Source organism: Alexandromys fortis, unplaced genomic scaffold (genome assembly GCF_014885135.2).
Source record: "Alexandromys fortis isolate MF-2015 unplaced genomic scaffold, M_Fortis_MF-2015_v1.1 scaffold_17, whole genome shotgun sequence".
NCBI lineage: Eukaryota > Metazoa > Chordata > Mammalia > Rodentia > Cricetidae > Alexandromys > Alexandromys fortis.
The window spans coordinates 2,360,780-2,388,233 of record NW_026067896.1 but is presented as its reverse complement, the minus strand read 5'-3'; the positions used below and the strand labels follow the sequence as shown (position 1 = coordinate 2,388,233).

Below are 27,454 nucleotides of genomic sequence, written 5' to 3'. Positions count from 1 at the left end.
ATACATACTTGTATGCATGGGATGTCTACATATATTATTAAATCATATTGAGAGACTACAAATAAAACTATATTATCAGCTCAATAAATGCTGAAAAAGTCTTGTTTTATAAAATTTAAAACATACTCATGAAAGAAATTCTTATTGAACAAGGATCAGGTAGCGGTTGGTGGCACACACCTCTAATCCCAGGACTCAGAAAACAGAGGAGGGTGAATCTTTGAGTTCAAGGCCAACCTGGTCTACATAGAAAGTCCCATGACAGCCAAGGCTACATAGAAAGATTCTATCTCAAAACAAATCAAACAAACAACAAAAAACAACCAAGGGACAGAGGTAACTTCCTAGTATCACAAAGGGTACTTGTATAAAATCTAAAGCTAACATTATACTTAATGATGAGAGGCTCATTTCATCTCTAAGATCTTAATGCAGAGCTTAATGAATGGAACAGTATACAATGGTCATGAATAAAAGCCTCAATATTGTTAAGATCTGGTTCGTAAGACAAATGTGGGGGAGCATGCCTTTCATCCCAGGTGGAGCTCTGGGAGGTCCAGGTCAGTCTAGTCAACACAGTACGTTATAAGTCAGCCAGAGAGACATAAAGAAACGGCCTCAAGAGGAAAACGGAACAAAACAAGATGTTAGCTCATGTTAGTTCTTCTGAAACTGACTTCAGAAGCAAGTGTGGCAGCCTACAATCCCAGCACTGGAGACACACAGGTAAGAGACTGGGAACTGAGGCCAGCCTGGGCTACAATGTAACATCCATAAGAAAAAGATCCAAACAGAAGCACACTTATTGTATAGAAACAAAAGCAAAGGACCTAAACAAAGCAAAACAGCTAACAAAAAGCACAGGTGTGCCGGCTAGTATTCTGTCAACTGGACACAAGCTGGAGTCACCTGAGAGGAGGGACTCTCAATTTAGAAAGTAGCTCCAGAAGACTGGGCCCTAGGCAGGACTGTAGAGCATTTTCTTAATTAGTGACAGGTGGGTGAGGGCCACTCCAGCTGGGAGCTGTAAGAAAGGAGGCTGAAAAGGCCATAAGGACCAAGCCAGCAAGCAGCACCCTCCATGGCCTGAGCTCAGCTCCTGCCTCGGGTTCCTGTCCTGAATTCTTCTATGATGAACTGTGATATGGAAGTGTAAGCCAAACAACCCTTTCCTCCTTGGGTTGATTTTTGTGGTGCTTCATCACGGCCAGGGTAACCCGGACTAAGACAGCAGAACCAAGAACTGTCCCCACCTGATTTCAAGGTTTGCCACAGAAACACTACCATCAAGACAACGGGAACCTGGTGTGGTGACAGGAGCCTGTGGTCCCTGCTCTTACAAAGCAGAAGCTGGACGATTAGGAGCTCAGAGCTACCCTCAACCCAGACATGGTACTCACTTCTCAAGAAAGCCTAAAACAAAAGCATGTTAAAATTCTTTGCTCAGATAACTTGAATCCTTATAATTTATCCAGGTGAAATCAAGAAAGCAAAAAAATTCACCACCAACAACAATGACAAAAATCACAGCCAACCATCAAGGTTTTTTGCTTTCTGCTTTTGTTGTTTGTGACAATCTTGTGCCGTCAAGATCGACTTCCAACTCACTATGTGACCAGGATGGAGCTCTTTCTGGTCCTCTGCCTCCCAAGTGCCAGGATTATAGGTGGCGGCACCACTCCCAGCCCCAAGTATCTTAGGGAGATGGCTCAGAGTTTAAAAGCACTGGCTGCTCTTCCGGAGGTCCTGAGTTCAATTCCCAGCAACCACATGGTGGCTCACAACCACTTACAATGAGATCTGGTACCCTCTTCTGACCTGCAGGTTGTACACGCAGGCAGAACACTGTATACATAATAAATAAATCTTAAAAAAAAAAAAAAGATATGGATGGTGACTGGATTGTGGTTGGACCTGATATAGAAATTTAGATTAAATTCACACACACAAACTCACAATGTTTGACTAGAATTAAGAAGTTGCCACTACTTCCTAAGTAGTCTCTTCTAAAAGCCATCCACTGAGCAGCAAGGCGGCTGGGATTTCAGGGATACACACTCTACCTTAATGTCACCGTCGATTCGTTCCCATTCCTCGGCTGTGAAGCTGGCCGCTGTCGCTGCAGGCTTATCTTTCCTCAGAGCTCGACTCCTGGGAGCCAAGCAGGTGAGGCGCTTCTCACAAAATTCCGTGAGTTCAGGGTAGTAGCCTTCTTCGCCCGACCTTAGAAAGCAAAAGCAGTTAGAATCTTAGGTTAGCACCTTATTTAGAGTTCCTCTAGACTGCTGGCTGGCAGACTGGGTTTCCCGGGACCCCCGTGGTTCTTTGATCTCAATGGCTGTGCAAGGTTGACGTTGGCCCTCCTATCAGGGAATTGACAGCGTACCCAGTAGTGAGGATGCCACAGGAACAGCCTACATCACAAAGCACCAAAGGTTAATATAGGGGATGGAGAGAGGGCTTGGCAGTTAAGAGCTCTGGCTGCTCTTCCAGAGGACCCGAGTTTGATTCCTCCACTGCATCTCACAACTTCCGACACTCCCAGTCCCGGTTAGCTGATACCCTCCATCCTCTTCTGAGCTCCGTGGCCACTGTATGCACACAGTGCATAGACATATGTGCAGGCACGCCACCCACATGCATAAAATAACACATTTAAAGTTGAATCCTACCTAACATATATGTTCATTGTATGCACAAAGCAATTTCAAAATATTGGAAATTCAATACTAGAGAAAAGCTGAGAGATAATATAGGCTTCCTTTCCAAGAAGTTTCTGTTTAAAAATAAAATCTCAGTATGAGTCAGGGTCTCATATATCCCAGGCTGATTTCTAACTCACTGTGTGGTTTGAGAATGATCATGAATTTCTAATCCTTCTGGGCCTGGGCTCACACTCCTAGTGATGGAATTGCAAGCATTTGACACCAAATTGCCCTGATGTGAATCAAACCCAGGGCCTCATGAATACTAGACAAGCATCTAAAACATCCCCAGCCCTTGTCACTTTTTTCAATGTATGAGGAGAAAATGGCAGAGAAACGACTTGGACAAAACACCCCTAAAATGAACCACTCAAGAAACAGAGTTCCTTCCCTAGAAAGATAGTCAAGTTCTCACCCCTCTCTGGCCTCCTTGGGTGTTGGCGTTCATGCCATGCAGATGTACGTACAAGATAAAAATAAATAAATCTGCTTTTTGAAGGGAAGAGGGTCAGAGAAAATAAAAGCAAGGACTAGTAAAGAGCCAGGCATTGCAACTATGTCCTGGCAAGGCAGGGGGGCTCATGATCCACAATGTTCTCCAAATCAAATCTCGCAGGAAACCCAAACAGGATTTGGTTGGCAGCCCACGGGGTGGTGGTTCTTGACATAGATTCTGAACCCACATAACCATCGACTGCATTGTTATCGGCACCTTTTCCTTCTCAGGCTTCAGGCGTAGACTGGCTGGGAGTGAGGCCCTTAAGCCTGCATTTTTTAACAGCCAGATCTGGGATACATGCATGAAGTGGACAACGGCACCGCGGGGCTCTGGTAACTCCCTGTTTCAGTCTCCCCACCGTCTTCCCTGGGACCGGGCAGCCCTGTGTCCTCGCGCCCTCCCCAGCAGCTGCACTTGTTGCTGCTTTACCTCTTCTTGGACAGCGGAGAGGACACAAGAGTACCCCCTTGGATCCAAATCAGCCTACGTCCCATGGAGAAGTCCATGTGGCCAGAACCCTCCAGAACCACAGTCTAAAACCAATGGACTAACCTCAATATTTGAAAAGTCTCTAATACGTCACAACAGAAGGCGACGGCATAATCAAAACTGCCATGTTTAAGCATGAAATTAATTTTTAGATGCTTACCTCAACACACAAAGAATTTTTTCCAGGTGTTTCACGTCTGAACACTGTTCAATATACTTGAAATCCAAGTGCTCAACAGGAATTTTAAATGTCTTTGTTGTTCCGAAGCCCCACAACGATGGGCAATCCTTAGCTGCCATGGCTTAAACACAGTAGAAGAAAATTGATGTATGTATAATAATTAGCTCGATTTGGGTATCAGGGATCGCCTAGTGCTCCCAGAGGAAAAGGGGTGGAGGTGTTTTGAACCCTGAGTCCAGCTATCCCTCAGGAGTTTGCCATCTCAGCCTTCCCCTTAAACAAGGCTGGAACAGAATGGCAGAGGGGGTTCTGGTGCATCAACTACGCTTTATTAAAAAAATTAAATCTGATACTGCACATATAATAAGTAAATAAATCTTTAAAAAATTAAATCTGAAGACTTTCTTGATGAACTAGAGCTATGTTCCCGGCATGAAATGAAGCGGTCACCAATGTAAAGCAAGGGCTTCTTGACCCCTACCGCACAGACAACCGACAGAGCCTCCAGCAACAAAGTCGCATGTTTTAAGAGCTTGACATGTCATAGTCACAGATTTTAAACTTTGTGTGCGGCTGGAGAGCTGGGCCAGTGGCTAAGAGCAGAGGACCTGGTTTTGATTCCCAACACCTACACCAGGCTCACAGCAACTCCTTCTGAATGACCCGGAGCTCTCGTCTGGCCTCTGTGTGACGCAAACATACATGCAGGCAAGACATCTACATTCATAAGATAATAGTTTATTTTAAAAATAAAACCTATTCAGTGCTTTTCTCAAACTTAAAAATCTAAATAATAAAAAAAAATAAGGCAGGGCCAGGTGTGGTGGCACGTGCCTTTAATCCCAGCAGCATTGGGAACAGGTGGGTCTCTAGGAGTTCTAGGCTAGCATGGTCTAGGCTACCCTGTCTCTGAGTAAATAAAGAAATGGCATTCATTATTTGAAAAGCTTTCAAATTTACAAAATATGTCTGTCATAATAACTTTACACTAATATGTTTACATAATAACATAGATGGGGGGGGATAAAAACCAAAGCAGCTTGCCAAAAGCAAGTTGGGAAGGAAAGGAATTTGTTTCATTTTACATCTTACAGTTCCTCACTAAGGATGAGTCAGGACAGGAACTCATGCCAGGACCTGAGGCAGGAACTAGAGCAGGGGCCATGGAGGAGGGCCGCTTACTGGCTTGCTCCCACGGCTCCAGTTCAGCAACCTTTCCTAGACCTCCCAGGAGCACCCACAGTGGGTTAGGCCCTCCAACATCAATCAGTAATCAAGGAAATATCCCACAGACTTGCCAATCTGATGAAGGCAATTCCTAATTCCAATTCTCTCTTTGAAGATGACCCCAGTTTTTGCCAAGTTGACAAAAACAAGCAAACAAAACAACAACTAACCAGCACAGACAGCTCAAATAACAAACTTCTGTGGCAACAGTTTAGTTCACACCGTGCAGTAAGAAGCCAACTATCAAGATTCACAAGCTTCTTCAAGTTCTGCTGAAATAGCTTTCTTTTCTCTTTCTCTGTGTGTGTGTGTGTGTGTGTGTGTGTGTGTGTGTGTGTGTGTGTGTGTAGAATCCTTAAATCCTTAAACCTGTGGCAAATAAAAATGTGATCTTTTCAGCCAGGCAGTGGTGGTGCACACCTTTAATCCCAGCTCTCAGGAGGCAGAGGTAGGCGATTCTCTGTGAGTTCGAGGCCAGCCTGGTCTATAGAGCTAGTTCCAGACAGCCAACGCTGTTACACAGAGAAACCCTGTCTCGAAAAATCAAAAGAAAAAAAGATTATCGCACGTTAGCTGGGAGTGGCGTAGTGGGAGTGGCCCACTTGGGAGGGCCAGGAGTTCAAGATCACCCTCAGCTACTTAACATAGCCAGGCTGAGCTCCACGAGATTCTGTATATCTATTATATAACTCAACTTTAATCCTCAACTCCCAAAGGGTGGTTTATGCATTTCCCCCATACTTCTTTGCAATCTAATGCTTGCTCCATCATCCCGCTCCACATCCACTTCCCATATTTCCTAATCAGCGCATTAACTAACTCCTGTGTGCAAGCTGCAGCGTTTCGTGGTAACCCCAGTAACGGGAAAACCCAGCTTCTCCCACCTAGGCGGCTGGGCGCCCTCTGCTCCAGAAAGGCGAACTGGCGTCCCTCAGCCATGGCAACGGTTTCCAGGACCCACAGGCTCCCCGCTTGGGAGTGGGAACCGTCTGGGGCGCCCGGGAGCTCGTTCTAAAGCCAACCTGCAAGCGTCTGTGTCGGGAGTCGTTCCCTAGGCTTGGGCTGTGGTCTCCAGGGCTGAAGCAGTTGGCTGTCCCAGGAACTCCAGTGTGGCGACTCGGCCCCAACTTCCACCACCGTGCGAACCGCAGGGTCTGAAAAGTTCCAATCCTTCCCAGACCGGAAAGGACGTTCATCCGACAGCACGCTCTAGCCGTGCGAGCGTGCCTGTGCGGTCCTCGCTTGGCGCCCGCCCCGAGGATGCCCACCTGTGTCTCACCCTCTGCCCAGCTAGCGACGGAGTGGGGGCAGGTGCCCAACGAAGCTGGGCGGAGGCTAAGCCCTCCGCCGGCCATTGGCTATCCAGGCTGTCCACCTGCTGATTGGCCAGCTTCTGCCCTCACCAGGGCCCTCCTTCGGTTTAGTGTTTCCTAGTGAGTTAAAATGCTTGTTTCACTCCTGCTAAGTGGTGTCTACTCCTATACGTAACTGTAAACCTAGACTAAAATTCCAGATTGGGCGTTGCACCCCAGGTTTATTTACCTACTGTCCTTTCAACGAGAATAAATGAAAAGCAAATTTCCCTTTTCTCATGCAGCCCACAGGCGCCCACCCCACTGTGTGCTGTATACAAAAATATGATTAGGTATAAGCAATTCAAATGAACACGAGATACCATTTTTGGAGAAATTTACTTCCATTTTAAATACATTTCAGACTAGTTAAAACAGATGAAGGAAGCAGCTGGCGTATGCCCAGCCGGTACCAGAATCCCATACATTCTCCTCCTCTTTGTGTTTAAGGAGACAAGTCTGGGGCAGGGGCATTAAGAGTGAACGATAAAGAACGACGCTCAAGCTCTTACATTTACGCAGCATGTTTATAGATGAAGACTCAAACGTTAGGGTAATCCTTGGGCTGTTTCTCCAAGTTTGTTGTGGAAATGGCATCATAAGCTCCATGTGTCTCAGACGTCACACCTCCTTCCAGCCATGATGCGTGTCTCAAGCAACCACCTGAACTTCCACGTCATTGATTTCCAGCGGAGAAAGAAACCGTAACAACCTGGAGAATGGCTCTCATTCCGTGGGCTTTGTCACTTTCTTTCTACATTTAATGCTTTCTTTTGACTGTGTACAATCTATGCTGTATTGAAAACGGTCAAAACAATCTGAAAAAAACACGGTGGGCAAGTGAGAAAGTACCAGTCCTCACAGAGTAAGTCCTGCAATTGATCAACAAAGGTAAAAGAAGGCCTGGTCAGGGTCACACAGCCAGCTCATGAGGGTGTTCTGGGCACTTGGGTCCAAAGATGGATACCACAGGCCATTCTACTTACTGAACTTACACAGCAAAGGTACGTAAAGCTGGGCCAGACGGTGTAGATCTGTATTCCCAGCTATGCGGGAGACTGAGGCAGGATCACAAGGTCAAGACCAGGTGACAAGCCCAGCCAATTTAGTGAGACACAAAGTAGAATAATGATGGCTGGAGACAGAGCTCTGCGGTGGGGCCCTCTGCACTAGCAGTCTCGGAGGCCTCAAACCAGCTATGTGGTCAAAGACGACCTTAAACTCCTGCTAAATCCTCCTGCCCCCACCTCCCAAGCACGGGCAACAGAGGGATCAGAGCTCCACAGCAGCCAGCTCCGAGAATCTTTCGTGGTCTGAGGACTATGTGTACCTGTGTATGTGAGCAGAGCTCTCAAAAGCATGACTTCAGAGTGTATGCATGGGTGGGTGTGAGATACCCAGCCGGCGGTGTCCGATGCCCTGGACTGGAGTTATGGCTGTGGGTAGACAAACATGGTTGCTGAGAACAGAGCTGGGGCCTCTGCAAACACAAGTGCTCTCAACCCCTGAGTCAGCGCTCTGGCCCAGCCACCTCATTTATCCTATTTGCTTCTAATGTTTCATACTAATTTTGACTTTTTCCAGACGGCAAGTACAGTGGTGCTCTGGACGGCTGCAAACAAAGCAGAGTGGTTTCCAAGGCGCTAATTTCTCAGGCCTTTAGAAGATGGTTCTAAAAGACTGCACTTAGGATTTTCCTAAGGCATTTTATTATTTTCTGTGTAAGCACATACACACATGCTCAAGTCAATGCATGTGGAGGTCAGAGGGCAGACAAGTTTTAGAAGCTGGCCTTCTTCCCACCATGTAGGCTCCAGGGCCTGAACTCAAGCCCCCTGGGTAGGTGGAAGCAGCAGCTCGATGGCCTGAAACTTGACTCTTTAACAAGACTGAACGAAAGTGAGGTTTGGGGAAACAACTTTAATCTTCATTGTGTGAGAGATTATAGGCACAATAAATTAAAAGTCGTATGCTAAACCAAAACTTCCTTTATACAAGTATTAAAATACAATCATGTTTCTAAAGTGAAACCACAGGTACACAGTTGTAGTCGTAAAGCTACACAGAGAAGCATCAGTGGGGCAAATGTTGAACGAAGACACTCCTGAATTTCACGTTTTCACCGGGCATCGAAAACCACCACTGTTGAACTGAGTTAAGGATTTTAAAATTACGCAATACTAAGGCTTCCAAGTCACCACCTCTGCACCAAGCTTCTATTTAATATAAAATGAACAAAAGAATGAACTTCATTATAGCCACCAGCGAGTACCTAAAAAATAAAGAACAGCACCTCCATTTCCATTAGTTCATGTTTCACGACACAGAAGATAACTAAAAACACTGACGCCCTTGAGGGTGACTTTTAAGAGTCTGTGCCAGCTACAATGAAATACTTTGCTTTCAATATTAGACTATTGTAGGCCTCACCATCTTCCACTAGGTTATCAAATCTTCTAGACTTCAGATCACCCATAAACTGACAATCAAGAATGACTATTTCTAAAAACAAACAAATAAGAATATTTATATATTCAAGCTTTTGAATTACTTAGAGCCCATAATGAATGGCACATGAAAACGCTAATCATGTTTACTTTAAAAAATAAAAATCTACAGTTATTCACTGGGTTTTAAAGACACATTTATTTATGCTTACTTTATGCATATGAGCGCTTCTGCATGCATGCATATGTGTGCGCCATTTGGGTCCCTTGTACAGTGGAGGTAAGAGAAAGGGATCAGACCCCTGGAAACGGAGTTACAGACAGTCACAGCAATCTTGTTGATGGTGGAAACAGAACCAGACCCTTTGGAAGAGCAGCCAATGCCCTTATCTGCTGACCCATCTCTCTAAACCTTATTGGCTTATTTGAGACTGGTCTCACCAAGTAGCTCTAGCTGACCTGGAACTCAAAAAGTTCTGCCTGTCTCTGCCCCCTAAGTTTGGGGTAAAATAAACCCTATTAAAATAATCAATTGATACACCTCCTCTGAAGCCCCCCATGTTTTCAGTTCTCTCATCCTTTTTAAACCCATGCTCCTAAAAAAATAATCCAAGTTATTACTACTCCGTCAGAATTTAGTCTTCACCAACCCAAACAGTATTATTTCCTCTTTCCATTTAGCCAGCACAGTCAAAAGGATACATCTTTTAGTCCTTTTCTTGTACATTATTCTGTATCCACATTCTCTGCATCTGATTGGATCTCTGGACTTTATCTCATTTTCGGTGTGACACTCTAGGAAATAAAACACGTTTATTCAATGCCCGAAAGAGAAACACTACAGGGAAGCAAATATAACCACAGATGTCACCAGGAGCAAGTCAGAGCACCGAAGCAGCCGTGTGCCTGTCTGTGCCTGAACAGACTAAGGAGGAGAGAAAGGAGTTGTCAGCGGTGTACCCCTTCCTGAAAAGTCAATTTTTTTTAATTTAATAGAATTTTTTTTTTTCGAGACAGGGTTTCTCTTGGAGCCTGTCCTGGAACTAGCTCTTGTAGACCAGGTTGGTCTCGAACTCACAGAGATCCGCCTGCCTCTGCCTCCCAAGTGCTGGGATTAAAGGCGTGCACCACCACCGCCCGGCTCTGTGCAAACCGACCCGTGTAATTTTTTAAACATTTCTTTAAAAAAAAAAAGATTTATTTATCTATCTATCTATTTATTATGATCTATCTATCTATTTATTTATTTATTATGTAGGCAGTGTTCTGGGGCACAAGATCTCATTACAGAAGGTGTGAGCCATCATGTGGTTGCTGGGAATTGAACCCAAGACCTCAGGAAGAGTAGTCAGTACTCTTAACCTCTGAGCCACGTCTCCAGCACCCCCCTTTTCATTTTACATATGAATCCCAGTTCCCTCTCCCTCCTCTCCTCTTGCCCCACTCACCATCCATTCCTCCCATGGGGAGTCAACAAAGTCTGTCACATCACTTGACGCAGGACCAAGGCTCTCCTCCCTGTAGCCCTGTAGCTAGGCTGAGCAAGGTATCCCTCCATAAATAATGGGCTCCAAAAAGCCGGATGTCGCAGTGGGAATAAATACTGGTTTCATGGCCAGCGCCCCACAAACTGCCCAAGCTCCATTACTGTCGCCCACATTAAGAGGGCCTCATTCGGTCCTATGCAGGTTCCCCGGATGTCAGTTCAGAGTCCATGAGCGCCCCCAAGCTCGGGTTGTTTCCCCGTCATGGGAAAAGACGAAATCATAATGAGGGATTTTTTACATTAACGACTGCAGAGGTGCTGCAGGTGAACTCACAACGATCCGCCTGCCTCTGCCTCCAAGTGCTGGGATTAAAGGCATGCACCACCGCCTGGCTAGAGTGCTAGCTCCACTTTATAATTTAAACATCAGTACTCAGTAAGGAAAGTTTAAGTAACTTACTTAAACCGGGTGGTGGTGGCGCACGCCTTTAATCCCAGCACTCGGGAGGCAGAGGCAGGCGGATCTCTGTGAGTTCGAGGCCAGCCTGGTCTACAAGAGCTAGTTCCAGGACAGGAACCAAAAGCTACGGAGAAACCCTGTCTCGAAAAAAAAAAAAAATTACTTAAACATTACTCTTACCTCCACAAATATATATCATAGGCTGCTGCTTTGGGGGTTGGACGTCTTTCTGGGTATCCATTGTTAGTGCCTGAAATCAGAGTCAAAGCCTGAATTAACGGAGCCTTTGCACAGAACCAACCTGGTCCCGTTTTCCCAGAAGCTAAACAAGTTTCTGATTCCCGGGATGAAGAGAAAAACTCGTGAGTAGAATGTCTGCCCAGAATGCAGAGGCTCGAGGATCAAACCCCAGTATTCAGGAAGGGGAAATCGTAATCCTTTATTTGTTCTTGCCCCACAAACTGTGGGCTGGGTCTGAAGGCTGAGACACCCTCTCAACAACATTACACACATTATGAGTGTTTACTACACTCTCCAAGATCCTAGACGGTATACTCTTAACACGCGGACAAACTGAGGCTAAGCACAGGCCTGTGAGCCCAATATCACCCCACTACTGAGAAGCAAAAGGATTCAGACCTGAGCTGGGAGCAGCGACTCCACCAACGCCTCTGCCAACATTAACTCCACCGGGGATCTTCTCATTAACCATTTATTGACGTATTTGGTCTCTGAGAGAATCTCAGCTCCGTAGCTCAGGGTGTCGGTGGAAGGCGGCATTCCCCGCCTCTGCTTCCCAACGCTCAGGCGGCAGGCGCGAGCCTTCTCTCCCGGCCACCCCGGAACTTTCTAAGACCAAGCGTCTCTCCAGCTTTTGCCCCCCAGATCCACTTCCGAAATCCTCAGCCGACAATCTCTTACCTCGGCAGCTCAAACAAGCTCTGTGCACGCAAAACCTTTCCCGGGTCCTCGGAAGCAGTCACAACCTGCGTCGTCTCGGCAACTTCCGGCGCCGTCTCTCCAGCTTCGGCGCTGCCTTATGACGCGCTGGAGCCCCGCCCCCTGCTCGCAGTGCCGTGAGCCGGTATCCTGAGCCCGGTTGTCGTGTTTCGCTCCTGTTTGATTCCCGTGGGTTTGTTTGCCTCTCTCCCCGGCAGACGAAACATTTCCGCGGCTCGGCAGTCGCAGGTGCGTGCTTCTCCAAGGGCCGTGGAGCAGGAGCCCGGGACAGGCGCTGTGGAATCTTAAGGAGCCCATTGCTCGGGTCAACACGACCGTGCAAGCCCGCCGGTAATTCTCACGAGTTCAAGACGCTGCTGCACTGCGGGTTTCAAATTGTTCAGTATCTGTGCGGCTGGGTTTTGTTTTGTCCGTTTTGTTCTTCAATTTCCAGCTCTCCCCTAGGCTCCTGTCACCCCTCTTTCCCACTCTGTTTTGGGGAGGGCAAAGATAGGGAAAGAGGAGGTCCGAGGCATGGTGTTCTGTGTTGCCCAGGCCGGCCTGAAACCCGCGCGGTCCTCTGCCTTTGCCTCCTCGGTGCAAACCACAGCTCCTGTCATCTCCCTCCCTTTTCGAAGGAAAGGCTTTCAGACGGGCAGCGCCATCAATTACTCCCACCCGTCTAGTAGTATCTTCCCTCCTGTGTTTGTTCACACAAGAAAAAAGGTGGGGAGTATGTGCGCTCTCAGAGATCAAAAGTTTAATTCAGTCAAACACACATGTTGAGTTCGGGTCATTTACATTCATTCCGTTCTTTTGCATCCGTCATTTATATTAAATAACGCTGGCGAAAGCAACGTTATTAAATGGTTGTCAGTTATTAAAAATTAAAGAAACAGGTTCTCTCCCAAGACACATCCATAGTAGTTCACACTGGTGCTACTTCCCAACCCAGCGCTCTGTCGGCATCACTGTGGAACACACCCCACAGATACTAGCCACCCCGTTTTCAATGACGACGTTAACTGAGCACTCACCGAGTGCCAGAAATCACTGCTCACTCTCTCCTAGTGAAGGTGGCTGCCCTGCCATCCTGAGGCCTTTAACCCTTTGTGTTGTGATGAAACAAGGCGCCATTCCCTTGAACCTCTGAATTTCTTTTATGCTTGATAATAGCATTTTCTGCGTAGCTTGACTGTTGAGGTCATTGGGGAAAAAACTCATGGCATTTTATTGAACGAGCCTCAAAAGGAAATTAGATCTGGTGGGAAACAAGTAAGTAGAATTCTATCATGGGAGTCTGAGCCAAGAAAAGGAAGCAAAGAAGCAAAAGAGTGTGGTAGATAAAGGTATAACAGGACCAGCAGCTTGCTATGTAGGCAAGAATGACCTTGTACTTCCAACCTTCTGTCCCCACCTCCCATGTTCTGGGGAATAAAGGGACCGCCATGCCTGGTTCTGGTGAGTTCATTTTTCTTCACTTGTAATAAAACATCTCCTGAAAAATAATAAGTGTCTTTAAATTTGAACAATGGCAACCCAGTGGTTAGTTGGATATTTTTAGCCATAAGTCAGAAGTTCTTCCTGGTTTGGATTGGGGTGGAGAAGTTAATAAGTGGATTACACCCTTTTCAAAGGCGAGTATGAACGAAATCCACAGCTACCGTAAATTAGGCAGTCGGGTTTCCCACGTTTGGGGAAATCGCTGGTATCTGCACACTTCGAAGGCAGTGTGTAATCCTCACCCCTGGGGAAACCATCTTCGTGACTGTAACATCTCCTCTGCCAGATAAGTTTGTCTAGTTAGAGTTTCTGTTGTGAAGAAATATCACAATCACAGCAATGCTTATAAAAGAAAACATTTAATTGGGGTAGATTACAGTTCAGAGGATTTATCCCTTATCGTCATGGTGTGACGTAGTGCTGGAGAAGGAGCTAAGAGTCCAGTAGGAAGGGAGGGCAACAGGAAGTGTACTGTGACACTGGGTATGGCTTGAGCCTATGAGACATCCAAGACCACCTCCACAGTGACACACCTCCAATAAGACCACACCTCCTAATAGTGTCATTCTCGATGAGCTTATGGGGGCAATAACAGTCAAGCTATGACATCATTGCATTTGTTTGCGGGGGGGGGGGGGGCAGCGCACTCACGCATCCTAAACTGATTTCACCTCTACCCAGCTGATGACGAATTTACAGTCCTCCTGCCTCCACCTTCCAGATGCTGAGATTCCAGCTGGGCTGCCACCAGGCTGGTGTATGTTGGGCTCAGTCAGGGCTTCATGCATGCACAGACACTCCAACTGAGCTCCATCCCCCCACTCCAGATAACTGACTTTTAGAAGAAGATGCAGGGTCAATGCTGCAGAGGGGAGGAGTGTCATGACTAGCGAAGACTCATTTGAGGAGATGGGAGAGTACCAGTGACTGTATGTGGGAGTGTGGGGCACATCAGTCAAGTGCCATGCATCACAAGTTTATCAGGTGCCTCCCCCCGAAGGCAGTTCTGTTACCCCCTCAGCCTTGTCCCCCATGCTGTCGATTCTGCCACTGAGCATGTTGGTCCAGGTTGTTCCCTCCCCCACTAGCTGTCTTCCAGAGTAGCACAGTAGCCCTCTGCCGCCTCCTTGCCGCCACCCTCACTTCTGCTCATTCTGTCCTCCATCCTCTACGCACCAGTCAGGTCGCTCAGAGTCCCCAGAGGAAAGGACCCTCTGTGATAGTCTGTAAGGAGTGATTGACAGCTTCCTGCTCTTGCATGTTACGTTTGGAATTGCCTGTTGTCTGCCTCTTAATTGTTAGCCACCCATCAAAATCCACCTTACCTCATGGTGCAAACAAGTCAGCCCTGCACTCTCTCCTTGAGGGGAGTTAGTTGGTTCTTTATGCCACCCCATTGCAGTACTGTCCTGCAGTTACCAGGAGGGCGGCTGGATCTTCTTGCTCTACCCAGATGGAAAGACCAGCCTGCCAAGTGTTGGCCTTTGCAGCATTTTTCTCCCCAGACCTCAGCAGCAGCAGCAGCAAGTGCTCCCCCTCCAGTTCTGGCTGTCCTGCAAGCCTTGTGGAGCCTCACCCTTTGCTCTTTGGCCCTTACAAAGCCAAGGGTACCAGGACCATCAGTCATGTCTACAAATGTTACAACTCGTGCTGAGGACTAGGAAGTCTGGTCTCCTTAGCTCCTGACAGGTGGCCAGTGAAATCAATTCTCGGGATACTTGCCTTAAAATCCTGTCACCTCTCTGGAGCTCTTTGGCCACCAGGGCCTGTGGCTTCTATTTTCTGACTCTACAGTCCTGGGTCCAAGCAGCCTCTCTGCTCTCATCCTCTCCACATCCCCACCCCTCCCGCATTCCTGCACCTTGGGAGCTCTGCAGCTGATCTCACTTCATGCCACTTCCTGTCAGCCTGCATTACTCAGGCTTAGCAGTAAAAGTGCTTACTGCCAAGCCTGACAAACTGGGTTCAGTCCCTGGGACCCACACACGCAAAGGAAAGGCTCTGCCAGGTTTTACTACGACTGTCACACGCATGCGCGCATGCATACACACACACACACACACACACACACACACACAATCTAAAAATTTTAAAAATAGATAAATATGAAATAGAAACAGGTAAAAGGACTTTTTGTTGTTGTTTCGAGACAGGGTTTCTCTGTGTAGCCCTGGCTGTTCTGGAACCAGCTCTTGTAAGCCAGGCTGGTCTTGAACTCACAGAGATCCGCCTGCCTCTGCCTGGGATTAAAGGTAAAAGGACTTTTATTGGGGCTGGCATTGCAAGAGCAGGGGAGTCACTGAAGCAGAGCATTTCCTAGGCAACTCCCCAAGTAAACCAAACCGCCTGCTCATATCGTTTAGACGAGGGGTGTGCACCGCAGGTACAGTGCTGTCCTCTTAGACCCGCTCAAAGGCGTCTCTGCTGGGTCACCGGGGGACCTGCCACTCCTCTGTCCTGAATGGGATGATTTTAGGGTCACTGGGAGGTCACTCAGGCTTGGGATAGCAAAAGTGCAGCAAAAACTGGAACCATGAGGCTGCCCCCGCAGAAGCTGGAGCTTTAGTAGAGATGGGTGCAAAGATTTCCCAAGGAATCCGCGGACTGCTCAGAACACCTGGTGTGGCGCAGACGTGGCTCTGTTCCACTGCCAGACCTTTCGCCCGCCGCAATCCGGCCAGCAAGGGTGAGCAGAGCTGCTAATCAGAGAGCCCAAGTGCCCACACCCCAGCATCTTTGTTTACAAACCACGAACACGAAGAGTGACTACCACAGGCACAATGATTTTAAACATCTTTAAATGTGTATCTGTGTGAGTATGCGCCATGTGTGGGCAGGTGCTGGAAGACGCCAGCAAAGGGTGTCCGATTCCCTGGAGCGGCAGTTACAGGCAGCAGCAAGTACGACGTGGGTGCCGGGAGCCAACCTGGGTCCTTCGGCAGAGCAGCCAGTGCTCTTAACAGCTGAGCCCTCCAATCTCACCTGAGCTTTAGCAATGGTTACCACCTGCCCAGAGCCCTCGGAAGGGAGGGTCTCGCCTGCTCTACACACAAGCCTCATTAACAAGCTGTGGCCTATTCATCTTGAGTTTAAGTTTATAAATACGACACCTATTTTTACGACACCTAAGGGGCATCCAGGCAGAGAGCATCCTCAGAGAAGAGGAGCATAGCAGCTGCTGCCAGTGGCTTAAAGGTGGCAGCCGAGGCTCTGAATGAGAACTCCGCTACCCTGGGCATGGTGACGCACCAAGGTGGGATGTCTCATGGGTGTGGACCTAGGAAGAGAGGTCCCCAAAGCAAAGCAGCTAGAAGCTACCCTGGGTGACAGGTCTGTGTCTGGCCTCCCTTCTGCACTCAGGGAACGGTGAGTGAAAACAAGGCATTGGGTGTTTCTGATCCCCCAAAGTAGAATGTCTGAAAACTGAACACAGTCTCTCTTATGTATTCATAACTTTTGGTTGGTAGCTTTGTAGCCTAGGGTGGCCTAAAACTTGGTATGAATGTAGGGTCTCTCTGGGAATCTTGCTGTCTCTGCCTTCTGACTGTAGAGACGGTAGTGTGTGCCTCACGACTTGTTTTTTACTTTTATTTTTTTATTTTTATTTTTCCGTTTACAAGATCTGCTTGTTCGTTGTAGAAACAAGGACGAAAATATAAAAGAACTATTTTTAAAAATTATTAGCACATGCCTATAATCCCAGCGAAAGGAGGGGGCAGAGTGAGAAGGATCACAGGTTCAAGTCCAACCTGGACTACACCTGACACTGTCTCAAAACAAACACAAAAGCAAAGAATGGGGGGTGTTGTAATCTTGCTGTATTTGGTGGGGCACCCCTGTAATCCTAGCATTTGAGAGATGAAGGCAGGCAGAGCAGGAGTTCCAGGGCAGCCTTGGCTACCTTGCAAGTTAAGTTCGAGGCCAGCCTGGACTCCCTGGGACCACCGCCTCTCTCTCACCCCCAAATCAAATGGTGTGACTACTTGCCTTTACCATCCAAAGGCAGTTCGGTTGGCAGGCTGTTTTGACACTGAACGCAGGCGAAACTTTTCCAGGGACGACCCCTTGTACAGCAAGGTTTCTAACAGACGCTCCCCCAGGGCTGGGAGGGGCGGGCAGCTGGACCGAGGGAGGGAGGGAGGGAGGGAGGGAGGGAGGGACGGCGTCCACGGGGCGGGGCAGGGGGGCTCGGGACCCCAGGTGGGCGGCGCGGCTCAGGTGCGCTCGCCCTCCGCCCGCCCGGCTCGCGCCGCTCGCCCGGGTGACGACCGTTAGCCCCGCCCGCAGCCGACGGCTCAGGCCTGGAACCGGGGAGGCCCCCACGTCCAGGACTAGCAGAGGAAAGCCGGGGAGCGCGGCCGCGGCCGGGCGGAGACGTCCCCAGCGACCTGACTTTCCCCGCAGGCCGCCGGTGCCCTTCCAGCCGTAGCTGTCGGGGCGCCGCTGCGCCGCCCGGCTGATTTATTCAGGTTTTTCTCTTTAAGGGGGTTGTACCTCGGCATGACCTTTAGAGGCAAAGATGAGAGACTTAGTTATTTGGAAGCCTACCTTACTTTGACAAGTGTTAAGGACTCAAGGTTGACTGAGGGTAAGACATTACACTTGAACGAACGAGGGCATCTACTTTTAACTAAGTAGTTCTCTGACCTATTGGACGTCTTTATTTGTAGATGCGAGTTCTGAGCCCTTTATCAGGACCCGTTTTTTATTATTTTTTTATTTTTATTTTTTAAATGAACATCAGTCAACTGTTGGGTCAGTACAATAAGCCAGGCGACCTGTGGTTGCGTGGATATTTTTAAAGTTTTGAAGTAGGAATTTTGGGGTACAGGAAAGATGGCCAAAGCTTGTGGTTTCTCGTGGAGAGGGCGCGTATATGGGCTTTCTCTCTCCAACGGTTCCGGCTTCATTTCCAAATCGTAGGCTGGCGAGGCACCTAGTGGTGAAGTAGCAGAATAGTTACGTTTCTTAGAAGGCCACATGGACACAAGCACTCATCCAACTTCACCAAATTGATTGAACTTAATATTGTTACAGGAGAAAAGGATTTATGAGATGAACATAATTCATTAATATTTAGAAGGCATAAATTGTTTTAAAGTATAATGCAATTTGTTGGAAGCAAGGTTTAATTGTCTTGACTTCCTGGGCATATGTAGAATTTAGCAGTGATCATGAGGGATGGGGTCAAAACTGCCAAACCATGAGCAGAGGTTTAAAAATTACTTTGTTCTGAAAAAATGGCCCTCTAATATTGTGTTTATCATAGCAATTTTTGTAATACTCATTTTTTACTCATATGCCTAACCTATGTAGCACAGATTCCCTAATCTCCACCGTATAAAGAATTGACTCCCACAAGTTCCCCACAATGGACTATGACATGTTTGCATGTCTGTCACACACACCCACAGATAAAGAATAAGAATTATTTCAAGAGCCAGGTCATGGTGACACACCCCTTTAATCCCCGTGCTCTGGAGGCAGAGGTAGGTGTATATCTTTGAGTACCTGGTCTACAAGGTGAGTTCCAAAACAGTTAGATAGAGCTGTCACACAGAGAAGCCCATCTCACGGAAAACAAAACAAACAAGAATATTTCAATAAAATATTTGCACAGTGCATTGCCTACAGTTGTCAAGTAATCAGGATATTTGCCTTCTGGTTTTATAGCAAGGTGCTGTTTTAATTAGGAAATATCTGATGGTATATTATGGGGGTTTGCTTTTTAAGTAACTTCTGAAAAAATTGTTATATATAATTTCCCATTCTCTGTATTTAACACAAATAATATATTTTGGCGTAAGCTGCTTGGCTCATGATTGCAAAGGAAGAGGAAGAATAAATTTGTTTTTACTTTGTTAAAACAGAGAACTCAAAGATGTCCCAAAGGTATTCAGTCAGCCATGGAGCAGGAAGCAAAGAGGACTCCCCTGCAGTCATTGTTAAGAGGTCCAGCCTCAGAGGTTTCTGTTCCACCTCTTCCTTTCAGCACAAGGACCGTCATGAGTCGCCAGAGACTCTCAGCTCTCATAAGAAAGAAAAGGACCCAGTGTTATTCCAGGAGCTTCTAGAAACTCCATGCCGAGGTCCCGCCAATCCCGCAGTATCTCCCGCTCATAGAAAGAAACCTCCTTTCCCCAGGAAGGAGGAGGGTGGGAGCCCGGAACTCTGTGAGACTCCTAAAGTCAGAAGGAAAACGTGCTCCTTACGCAGGCGGCTCGACTTATCTTTTGCTCTTCTGAAAGGGGATTTAGATCCACAAAGCCGGTCTCTGGAAGGCAACATAAGCCACGTTGTTAGCTTAGAAAAGCGTTTCCCAGAGCAGGACAACTTTAGCTCGTTAGTGACAGAGGATGGTACTTCCAGCAGTCAGAAGTTGAGGTTAAGGTTTTCTCAGCACAAGACTTCCACAGTTGATGATTCCACGGGAGAGTGTGGCTTATTCGGAGTGGAATGTCTGTCTCCAATTCAAGGCAATGATTTCAAAGGCTCTATCACACACGACTTTAGCGACAGCAGTTTAAGTGTTAGTGATGAGAATACATGTCCTGAACTGGGCTCCTCTGGTAGCCAGACAACCTATGGAGCAGAGGTAACCACGTATGTAACTCCAATAAGTAGTCTTATATCAAAAACTAGATTTAAGGGGAGCCAAACACTTTCTTCTTCAGCAGAAGTGAGAGACAGTGTTTCAACACCTGGAGACAGCGGTTTTAGCTCCCTTACCTGGGATAAGTCAGAAGATTCCATTTCTGACCAAGAGGGCTCTTTGCAAGAACTGCTTCAGAAGGGGACTCCCAGAGTGGGGGACCTCGTAAAAAATCCAAAGCATCCTGGAAGGTTGAGAAGACTGTCCACTCTCCGGGAGCAAGGCTCCCAGTCAGAAACAGAAGATGAAAAGCAGATGGTTACTCCCAACTCTGAAGCAAGAGTGAGTGCTGCTTCAGGCATCCCGGAGGGTCAGCAAGGCTCCTGTGAGAAGATGAGGGATTGGGCTGTAAGCTTTAAGAACTTATCAAATACCCCGGCCTTGCAGTTAGTGCACGAGATCTTTATGAAAATCAAAAGGAAGAGATTCCAGCAGGAAGATGACGAGGCATTCTTTGAGGAAAGGGATGAGGGGAAAATAGACAGACTGCGGCGTGCTCTGGCTGGACTGATTGGCAAGAAGATGGGCATAGAACAGCTGGATATCTTGACAGAATTACAGTATCGAAATTTGAAGCATATTTTAACTGTGGTTTTAGATTTCTTGACTTCAGAGAGTTTGTTCAGGTAAGAAATAAAAGTTGCTCATGGAAGAAAACGTTCATCATCTTTTAAACTGATGTTTGTTTTGTTGTTTTTCTGTCTTCAGTTGTATTACCCATATCAGAGGTTGGTTAAGTGACCTCCCTAGTAAAGATTGCTAAGTAATTCCTTCTATTTAAAAACAAAAATAAAAGATGGATCTAGTGGTATAGGCCTGTAATTCCAGATAGCTGAGAAACTGGGGCAGAAGGGTTACTCAGGTTCTGGTTCAAGGTCAGGAAAAGAAAAATCAAGATGATGATGGTGGTGGTAGTGGTGTATGTATGTAGAAGCCAGAAGTCAATTCATAGTCTTCAATATTTCTTCATGGCTCTCTGCCTTACTTTTTGAGACAAGGTCTCTTACTGAATGTGAAGATCACCAATTGGGCTGGGCAAGATCCCAGGATCCTCCGGATTCCACCTCCCCAACTGGGATTACAAGTGTGTGCCAGGCCTTTTATGTGGCTGATGATGGCCCAAATGCAGGTCTTTTGCTTACACAGCAAGCACTTTGCCAACTGAGCTATCTCCACAATCCCTCTTACTGTGTGTGTGTGTGTGTGTGTGTGTGTGTGTGTGTGTGTGAGAGAGAGAGAGAGAGAGAGAGAGAGAGAGAGAGAGAGAGACAGACAGACAGACAGACAGACAGACAGACAAATGGTCAGATAGACACACAGAAAGAGAGACAGGCAGACAGAGACACACAGACAGGGTCTCTTGTATCCCAGGCTAGTCTTGTACTCACAATGTAGTTGAGGATGACCTTGAACTCCTGATCTTTCTGCCTCCACTTTCAGGTCCTGGTATTACAAGGTGTGTGCCACCATGCCCAATTTATGCCACAGAATTTTTTAAAATATTTTATTTAAAAGTTCACATCCGATTGTAGATACAAATTGTTCTAAAGTTATGACACTTGATCAGAAATAAGAGAAACTATCACAAATAATGAACATTATTATTTCGTCCAAATTCTAGAATCTAAGAAAAATAGCTAGCTCTCATTTTAGGCTATGGATATATGCCTTGTTTCTTTGTTGCTGACTGAGGAGAGAAAGGCAGTTGTGTCTGAGAGATTAGACTCTGCAGAACTCTGTCCACAAACACTGTGGTCGACTCTGCGGCACTTCATGGTTACAGAGAACAGCGGGGGTTTAGGGATGAGGGAAGGGGATCAGAATGACAATGCTGGCAGTGTGTGGGGTCCAGGGCTGTCGCTAGGCAGGACACCTCCGTTGTCATGTCAGCGAGAACAGGCAGAGCACAGGGAGCCCGTGCAGTGGTCAGAGGACCACTCATGGACATCATTTCTCCCCTTCTACCCGTGGGTCTTCAGGCTCGGTGGCCAGTATCTCATCTTGATGAGCCACCTCCTGCCTCGTGACTCTGTTTGTCCACAGGAAGACGTGAAGTGTGGATTAGGTCCGTGTTGTTTCTATAGCTACTGCTCCCACTGGCCTTTCTCCCACACATCTATTTTAAGCTGTTGTGGCAAGTTATACATTTTGTTGCTGGAAGTCTTCTGAGGTGTCTGGTCTACCTGTGTAATTTGCAGGTGGAGAAACATCCCTAGATGAATTAAATCTCCTGTAATAATCCAGAAGCAGATGGAGGTCTGCTCCCCGGGCTCTCTGCTCTTTCACCCAATGTCTTCATGAAAACTCTTAATGTTCGGCCACCTTTCAGAGTATGTTTGGTAAAGCACATGTTGGTGTAACCCAGACGGATAACATGTGCACTTACCCATGCATCGGTGTGTGCCTTTCAAAGGTGTCTAAATATTAGCGTGGCTGAACACAGGAATGTCGGCATATCTCAGTACAGGGAAGTCAGAACGTTGGGTGACAATTTGGGTGGCTGCTTGTGTGATTCACTCGTACTGGTCGTACTTCAGCGATTCCTGCCCCTCCCTCCCTGTAGAGCTGTTTGTCACAAAGAATGTGTGTTTATGGTCTGACTGGTGCTCTTCTTGGTAACACGAGATAGTTATGGAGAAGTGTGTGCGTGCGTGCATGCGTGTGCATGTCATGACAGTCATGGAGGCCAGAGGACCACGTGTGTGTGTGCGTGCATGCGTGTGCATGCCATGACAGTCACGGAGGCCAGAGGACCACGTGTGTGTGTGTGTGTGTGTTTGTGTGTGCGTGCATGTGCATGCCATGACAGTCACGGAGGCCAGAGGACCACTTTGTGGAAGGACCTCTCTACTTCCACCTGTATGTGTGATGAGACTTAGGTTGTCAGGTTGACAGGACACTTGCCGTTATCCACTGAGCCAACCCATGGTTCCAGCTCCCCTTTTAGTGGGTGACTTTCTCCCCACCTCGGTCTCCTGGTCTCTTTCCCTGACCGGCTAAATTAGGAAGAGAGACAAAGGCTCGATTAACATTTCTTCACTAAGAGGCTGAAGCTGGTCTCCAGCTGCATCCATCCTACCTAAGCTTTATGAATAAAATAGGGACTCTCTCGGCAGCAGGGTGCTCTTTAGCCTAGAAGCGGCAGCCTGTATCACCGAGGGCGCTGTGCACAGTATAGCTATTGTTTGGCACTTAAGTGAAGGGTTCTTCTTAAGTTCATTTGGCCAAAAGTGCCAGAGATTGGCTAGATACAGGAACGGAAGAAAGCGTTTCATACTAGATGGTCATCATGTGCTGCATGCTGATTTCAGAATTTATAGTGGAATGTCACATGACCCTGATATCCCAGCGGCTCATGTCTGCTTTATAACTTTTGCTGTTGCTGTATCCCAGCCTGGCCTTGCATTCACGGCAGCCCTGCCTCATCTAACCAAGTGCTTGGATGTCAGGTCTAAACTACCATCCATGGCCTATGTTGGCTTACAGGGCTGGCAGCGTGGCTCAGCAGGTAAGAGCACTTGCCGCCAATCCTGCCGGTCTGAGTTCAACCCCCGGGTCCTACACTGGAGAAGAGAACCAAGTTTCACTGGTTGTTCTCCGACTGGACTCAAGAACCATGACATGTATTTGCCTTCCCCTGCTCCTAATACCTACTAAATAAATAAATGAATATATTTTTTAAAAAAATTAAAGGAATGTAAATGAAATGGCAATCTGTCAAGTTGCCACTATGTGCTTAGTATTTTAATAGGAATTCTTTCATATGGTAAATGAGTCTGAAACAATGAGTTGATCAAATCATATCATTATGTAATTTTAACCTTAAATTTCCTGTTCAAGATCTTTAAAATTATTTTTATTATTGGTTACCTTATAAAAAAATTTCAACCTTCGGAGACTATGCAGTAACAGCCTGACTTGTTTATTGTAGTGTTTGGAACGTCAGCAGAAACTGGCGTGAAATTGTGGCTCAGGATAAAAAGGCAAACGAGAGGCGGAACCTTTATATCATACAGCTGAAATCCAATACTCAGGTAACAGGGAAATCCTGCCGGAAGTGGTTTGTAGCCATAACTCCACGTTGCTGAGCACCACGCTTGGCCTCTCTCATCTGTGAATCTTTCCCAGTTAGCAAGCATTCCCTGAGAAGTTCTCCTTTTCCAAACTACTTCCAGATCGTCCAGAAAGTATGTCGGGGAGCAGCTTCGACAAGGATACCACTTACCAGGGTAGGGGCATGGGGATTAGAAAAATGTTAAGTAGGAAGAAGAGCGATAAGACAGAGTCCCTGAGACGCAACTCGGCAAACACTGAGTGCTGAGTCGCCGCATTTATTTTCCATACACTTTAATACCCAATACAACAGGGGGAGAAGGCAAAAGGCTGCTTTAACACAGTACAAAGGACAGCTAGAACAGTTACTTGCTTCAAGGCAGGTGCACTGTCTGGCTTCTTAAAGGACTACATTTTTTCCTTATACATTTTTTTCTTATTTTAATTTGCTAACAGAGCTCCTTCAAAACACAACAAACTTCAAAAGTACAGCTGGAGTCTAGGTTTCTAACAAAGCTCATCACCCTCCTTGCCCTGTCTGTGGGCAGTGTCTGACTCTGTATTCCAGGTTTTCTTAAAACTGTGCAAACATGATGGCCTCAAACTCATGGTAGTCCTCCAGCCTTACCTTCCTGGGTGCTGGGATTACAGGTTTGAGATACCACAGTAGGCCCCTGGTCTCTACTTCTATTTCTTGTATTTCTAGATAATGCACTTGGAATGCTATTTTTTATTTTTTTGAATCAAGATTTCTCTGTGTAGCCCTGACTGTCCAGAAACTCATTTTGTAGTCCAGGCTGGCATTGAACTCAGAGATCTACCTGCCTCTGCCTCCCGAATCCTGGGATTAAAAGCGTGTGCTAGCTTGCCCGGACAGTATTTGTTATTTTATCTGGAAGGGATTCGGTTAGCTCTCCGGCCACTCAGCCCTAGCACCACTCCCCACCACCCTCTCTGGATCTCTCTCCTGTCTGATGACCATAACTACATCACCATCTATGGTGGATCAGACGTGAGCATGACCCAGAGGCCATGTGAAGGGTCTTATGACATGTACCCTATTGTTAAGCTTCTGTGTTTTCTTTTTTGAGAAGGTCTCACTGTGAAAGCCTGGAACTCTGCATGTAGACAAGGTCAGCCTTAAACTTGTGGCAATCCTCCTGCCTCTTGAATGCTGGGACTATGTGCTTTGAAAAGATTCTCCCCTCTCCCCCAATTTTGATCTTGGTTTAAAAATGGACTGCAAACTATGGTTTGTAGGCCAAGTCCTTTCTGTCCCTTGATTCTCAAAGTAAGTTTGATTGGAACAGCGTTTCTCTTCGGTATTTCTGCTGTCGAGCCCAGAACTGAGCAGCTGTGGTCACACAGCCTGCAGACTACCACAATGCTATTACACCCTCCGATTCCTCAGAGGAGAATTTGTCAGTAATAGACAAATGGCTTAAATGAAAAAGTAATTGATCATCTCCAAAATATACATGATGTGCGTGCGTGCGTGCGTGTGTGTGTGTGTGTGTGTGTGTGTGTGTGTGTGAGAGAGAGAGAGAGAGGGGGGGGGGGGTCAGGACAACTGTGGGGATCTGGCTCTTGCCTCCCTCCCTTCCACCTTGTTGGTGCAGGAGCTCTCTTGTTTAGGCTGCTGTGCTGTGGAGCTCCTGGCCGTCCTCCTGTGTCCACTCCCCATCTCACTGGGAGGAGTGCACCACCACCTCAGGCTGTCAGGATTTCATGGCTAGCACACTTACCTGCAGAACCATCTCCAAACCTGCTTTCTTTGACTTAAAAGTTAGGTGGGAAAAGATTGCCTGTTCCCCAACTCCCCCACCCCCCAAAAGAGATCCTGGTGGTATAACCCACTCCTAGACACTGAACTCCAGGCCAGGCAGGAAGCTGCCCTGACTTGGAACACTTGCGGTGTTGGTTCTCTGTCTTTACTACAGGCGGCTGTGTTCCATGTTCAGGACGCTGCCACTCGGCTCCAGCTTCTCAGCCGCTCCGCGTTAAGACCAGTGCAGGCACAGGCGCAGGCACACGCTTCTCAGAACGAGCAGGCGCCAACTGTGTCCCCTTGGGGAGATGTTCTGACTCCTGTAGCAAGCTCTTCCCTCACCCACCTGAGGAGTAAACAGGAAGAGTATGTTAAGGTGAGTATGGACCCTGAGTTGTTCGAAATAGAGTTTGGAATAAAGTGACCATCGGTGTCACACTGGAAGACTGAGTGTCGTGCTTCCGCTGCAGGTTGCCAGCACGCTTTTCAGTGACGAAGCTTTAAAACCTTGCCCAAGGTGCCAATCCCCCGCTAAGTACCAGCCGTATAAGAAAAGGGCTCTGTGCAGCCGTTTGGCCTGCGGCTTTGACTTTTGTGTGTTATGTCTGTGTGCTTATCATGGGTCTGAAGAATGTAGAAGGAGGTCGGCGAAGCCACGAAATCGTAAAGATGTTCTCCCAGGGAGTGCCCAAAGCAAGCGGAATTTAAAACGGCTCTAAAGAGACTAAGGAAACAATCCCCGTTGGCCCGTGTTCTGTCTGACTTAAAATTATGACTGTTTTGAACACATGCAAATCTTCCCGTTGATGGTAGATGGTGATTATTTTTTCTGTTTTGTATATGTTACATTGTAGGCTATTGTATATTTAAAGTGATGCATTTGAGAGAGTTTTATTTTATTACATTATATCCCCACTTTCAATAACTTAATGTTTTAAATAAAGAATTTTCAGGGTTTTTACAGGTGTGTTTTACTGCTTTATGTAACTTTTTAAATTTGTGCATTTTGTAACTGTGTTGAAATCCTCAATTGTTTTTCTTTTAAAATATTTTCGAAATAATTTGAAAAAATATTAAATTTTAGGCCAATGTACTTACAGGTTTAGAAAATGAGCTAATGGCTTAAATTAAATATAAATAAAATGTTTTTAGAAGTTCCATCAAATATAATCCATAATTTCAATCTTTCTCTTATTTGCTATTGTGGTAGACTTTTGGTTCAGTTAAATTTACTTAACAACTTAAGTGTCAGTTATGGAGATGCTGTAGTTACTCATCCAATAAGTCACTCACACGAAATTTTATTAACAACCCCCTGTAAGTTACACATTTATAATTAACTGCTTAAAATTCTGGAATTATAGTCACAGATTCTGTCATTTTGTAAGATTTGGGCTAGGTGGAAAAGATGGGCTTTGAACAGGAAAATGTATGAAGTTATTGCTAATAGACACTATAATTTATATGTGTTTATTATGTGTCTTTTTCCAAGAACAATTTCAGTGGCAAAAGGGCTAAATTTTATTGTTGAAAAATTAGTATAAGACAGGACCTTTTTTGTTTGTTACTTCGAGATAGAGTCTTACTGTGTAGCTCTGGCTGTCCTGGAAGTCACTCTGCAGACTAGGCTCACAGAGATCTGCCCGCCTCTGCCTCCTGAGTTCTGGGATTAAAAGCATGTGCCACTACAAGA

The 27,454-nt window shown here is 46.6% G+C and overlaps 3 protein-coding genes and 1 non-coding gene across 5 annotated transcripts in view; 1 reads left to right on the top strand and 3 right to left on the bottom strand.

The window, feature by feature from the left end:
• The window catches only part of Spag1 (sperm associated antigen 1), a 47,666-nt gene extending 41,220 nt beyond the window's left edge, over positions 1-6,446 (bottom strand). Inside the window, exons 1-3 of the mRNA XM_050161194.1 lie at positions 6,124-6,446; positions 3,854-3,995; positions 2,064-2,223 (exon numbers count right to left, since the gene is read on the bottom strand). Coding sequence (XP_050017151.1) covers positions 2,064-2,223; positions 3,854-3,993 — 300 coding nt within the window. The 5' untranslated portion in view covers positions 3,994-3,995; positions 6,124-6,446. The remainder of the gene's footprint in view (positions 1-2,063; positions 2,224-3,853; positions 3,996-6,123) is intronic.
• A 1,907-nt stretch (positions 6,447-8,353) lies between these two features.
• Polr2k (RNA polymerase II, I and III subunit K) lies at positions 8,354-11,896 on the bottom strand. Of its 2 annotated transcripts, none has more exons than XM_050163094.1 (4): positions 11,768-11,896; positions 11,027-11,096; positions 9,603-9,695; positions 8,354-8,595 (listed from the first exon to the last, which is right to left on the bottom strand). In XM_050163094.1, exons 2-4 carry the CDS (start codon positions 11,085-11,087, stop codon positions 8,573-8,575), a joined length of 177 nt encoding a protein of 58 aa, XP_050019051.1. In that variant the 5' UTR covers positions 11,088-11,096; positions 11,768-11,896; the 3' UTR covers positions 8,354-8,572. The 2 variants fall into 2 exon arrangements, with proteins under 2 accessions (XP_050019051.1, XP_050019043.1); XM_050163086.1 differs by lacking the exon at positions 11,768-11,896 and adding an exon at positions 11,486-11,761.
• A 1,530-nt stretch (positions 11,897-13,426) lies between these two features.
• Positions 13,427-13,582, bottom strand: LOC126514537 (U1 spliceosomal RNA). Its single transcript, XR_007595603.1, has one exon. It is a non-coding gene; the product is annotated as a U1 spliceosomal RNA (small nuclear RNA).
• Positions 13,583-16,536: 2,954 nt separating this feature from the next.
• Positions 16,537-26,665, top strand: Fbxo43 (F-box protein 43). The gene is made up of 5 exons (XM_050162913.1): positions 16,537-16,654; positions 19,159-20,566; positions 23,872-23,974; positions 25,934-26,137; positions 26,232-26,665. Exons 2-5 carry the CDS (start codon positions 19,170-19,172, stop codon positions 26,478-26,480), a joined length of 1,953 nt encoding a protein of 650 aa, XP_050018870.1. The 5' UTR covers positions 16,537-16,654; positions 19,159-19,169; the 3' UTR covers positions 26,481-26,665.
• Positions 26,666-27,454: the final 789 nt, after the last annotated feature.

Bases quoted from the DNA above. Each gene is read 5' to 3' on its own strand.
- Fbxo43 (XM_050162913.1), top strand. From the start codon at position 19,170: ATGTCCCAAAGGTATTCAGTCAGCCATGGAGCAGGAAGCAAAGAGGAC. The intron at 20,567-23,871 runs GTAAGAAATAAA...TGTTTATTGTAG, and splicing joins ACTTCAGAGAGTTTGTTCAG to TGTTTGGAACGTCAGCAGAA. The intron at 23,975-25,933 runs GTAACAGGGAAA...TCTTTACTACAG, and splicing joins AGCTGAAATCCAATACTCAG to GCGGCTGTGTTCCATGTTCA.
- Polr2k (XM_050163086.1), bottom strand. From the start codon at position 11,626: ATGCCGCCTTCCACCGACACCCTGAGCTACGGAGCTGAGATTCTCTCA. The intron at 9,696-11,026 runs GTAAGAGTAATG...TTTATTTCCTAG, and splicing joins TATGATATATATTTGTGGAG to AGTGTCACACCGAAAATGAG. The intron at 8,596-9,602 runs GTATCCTTTTGA...TCAGTTCAACAG, and splicing joins CAAGAAAAGGACTAAAAGAT to TGGTGGTTTTCGATGCCCGG.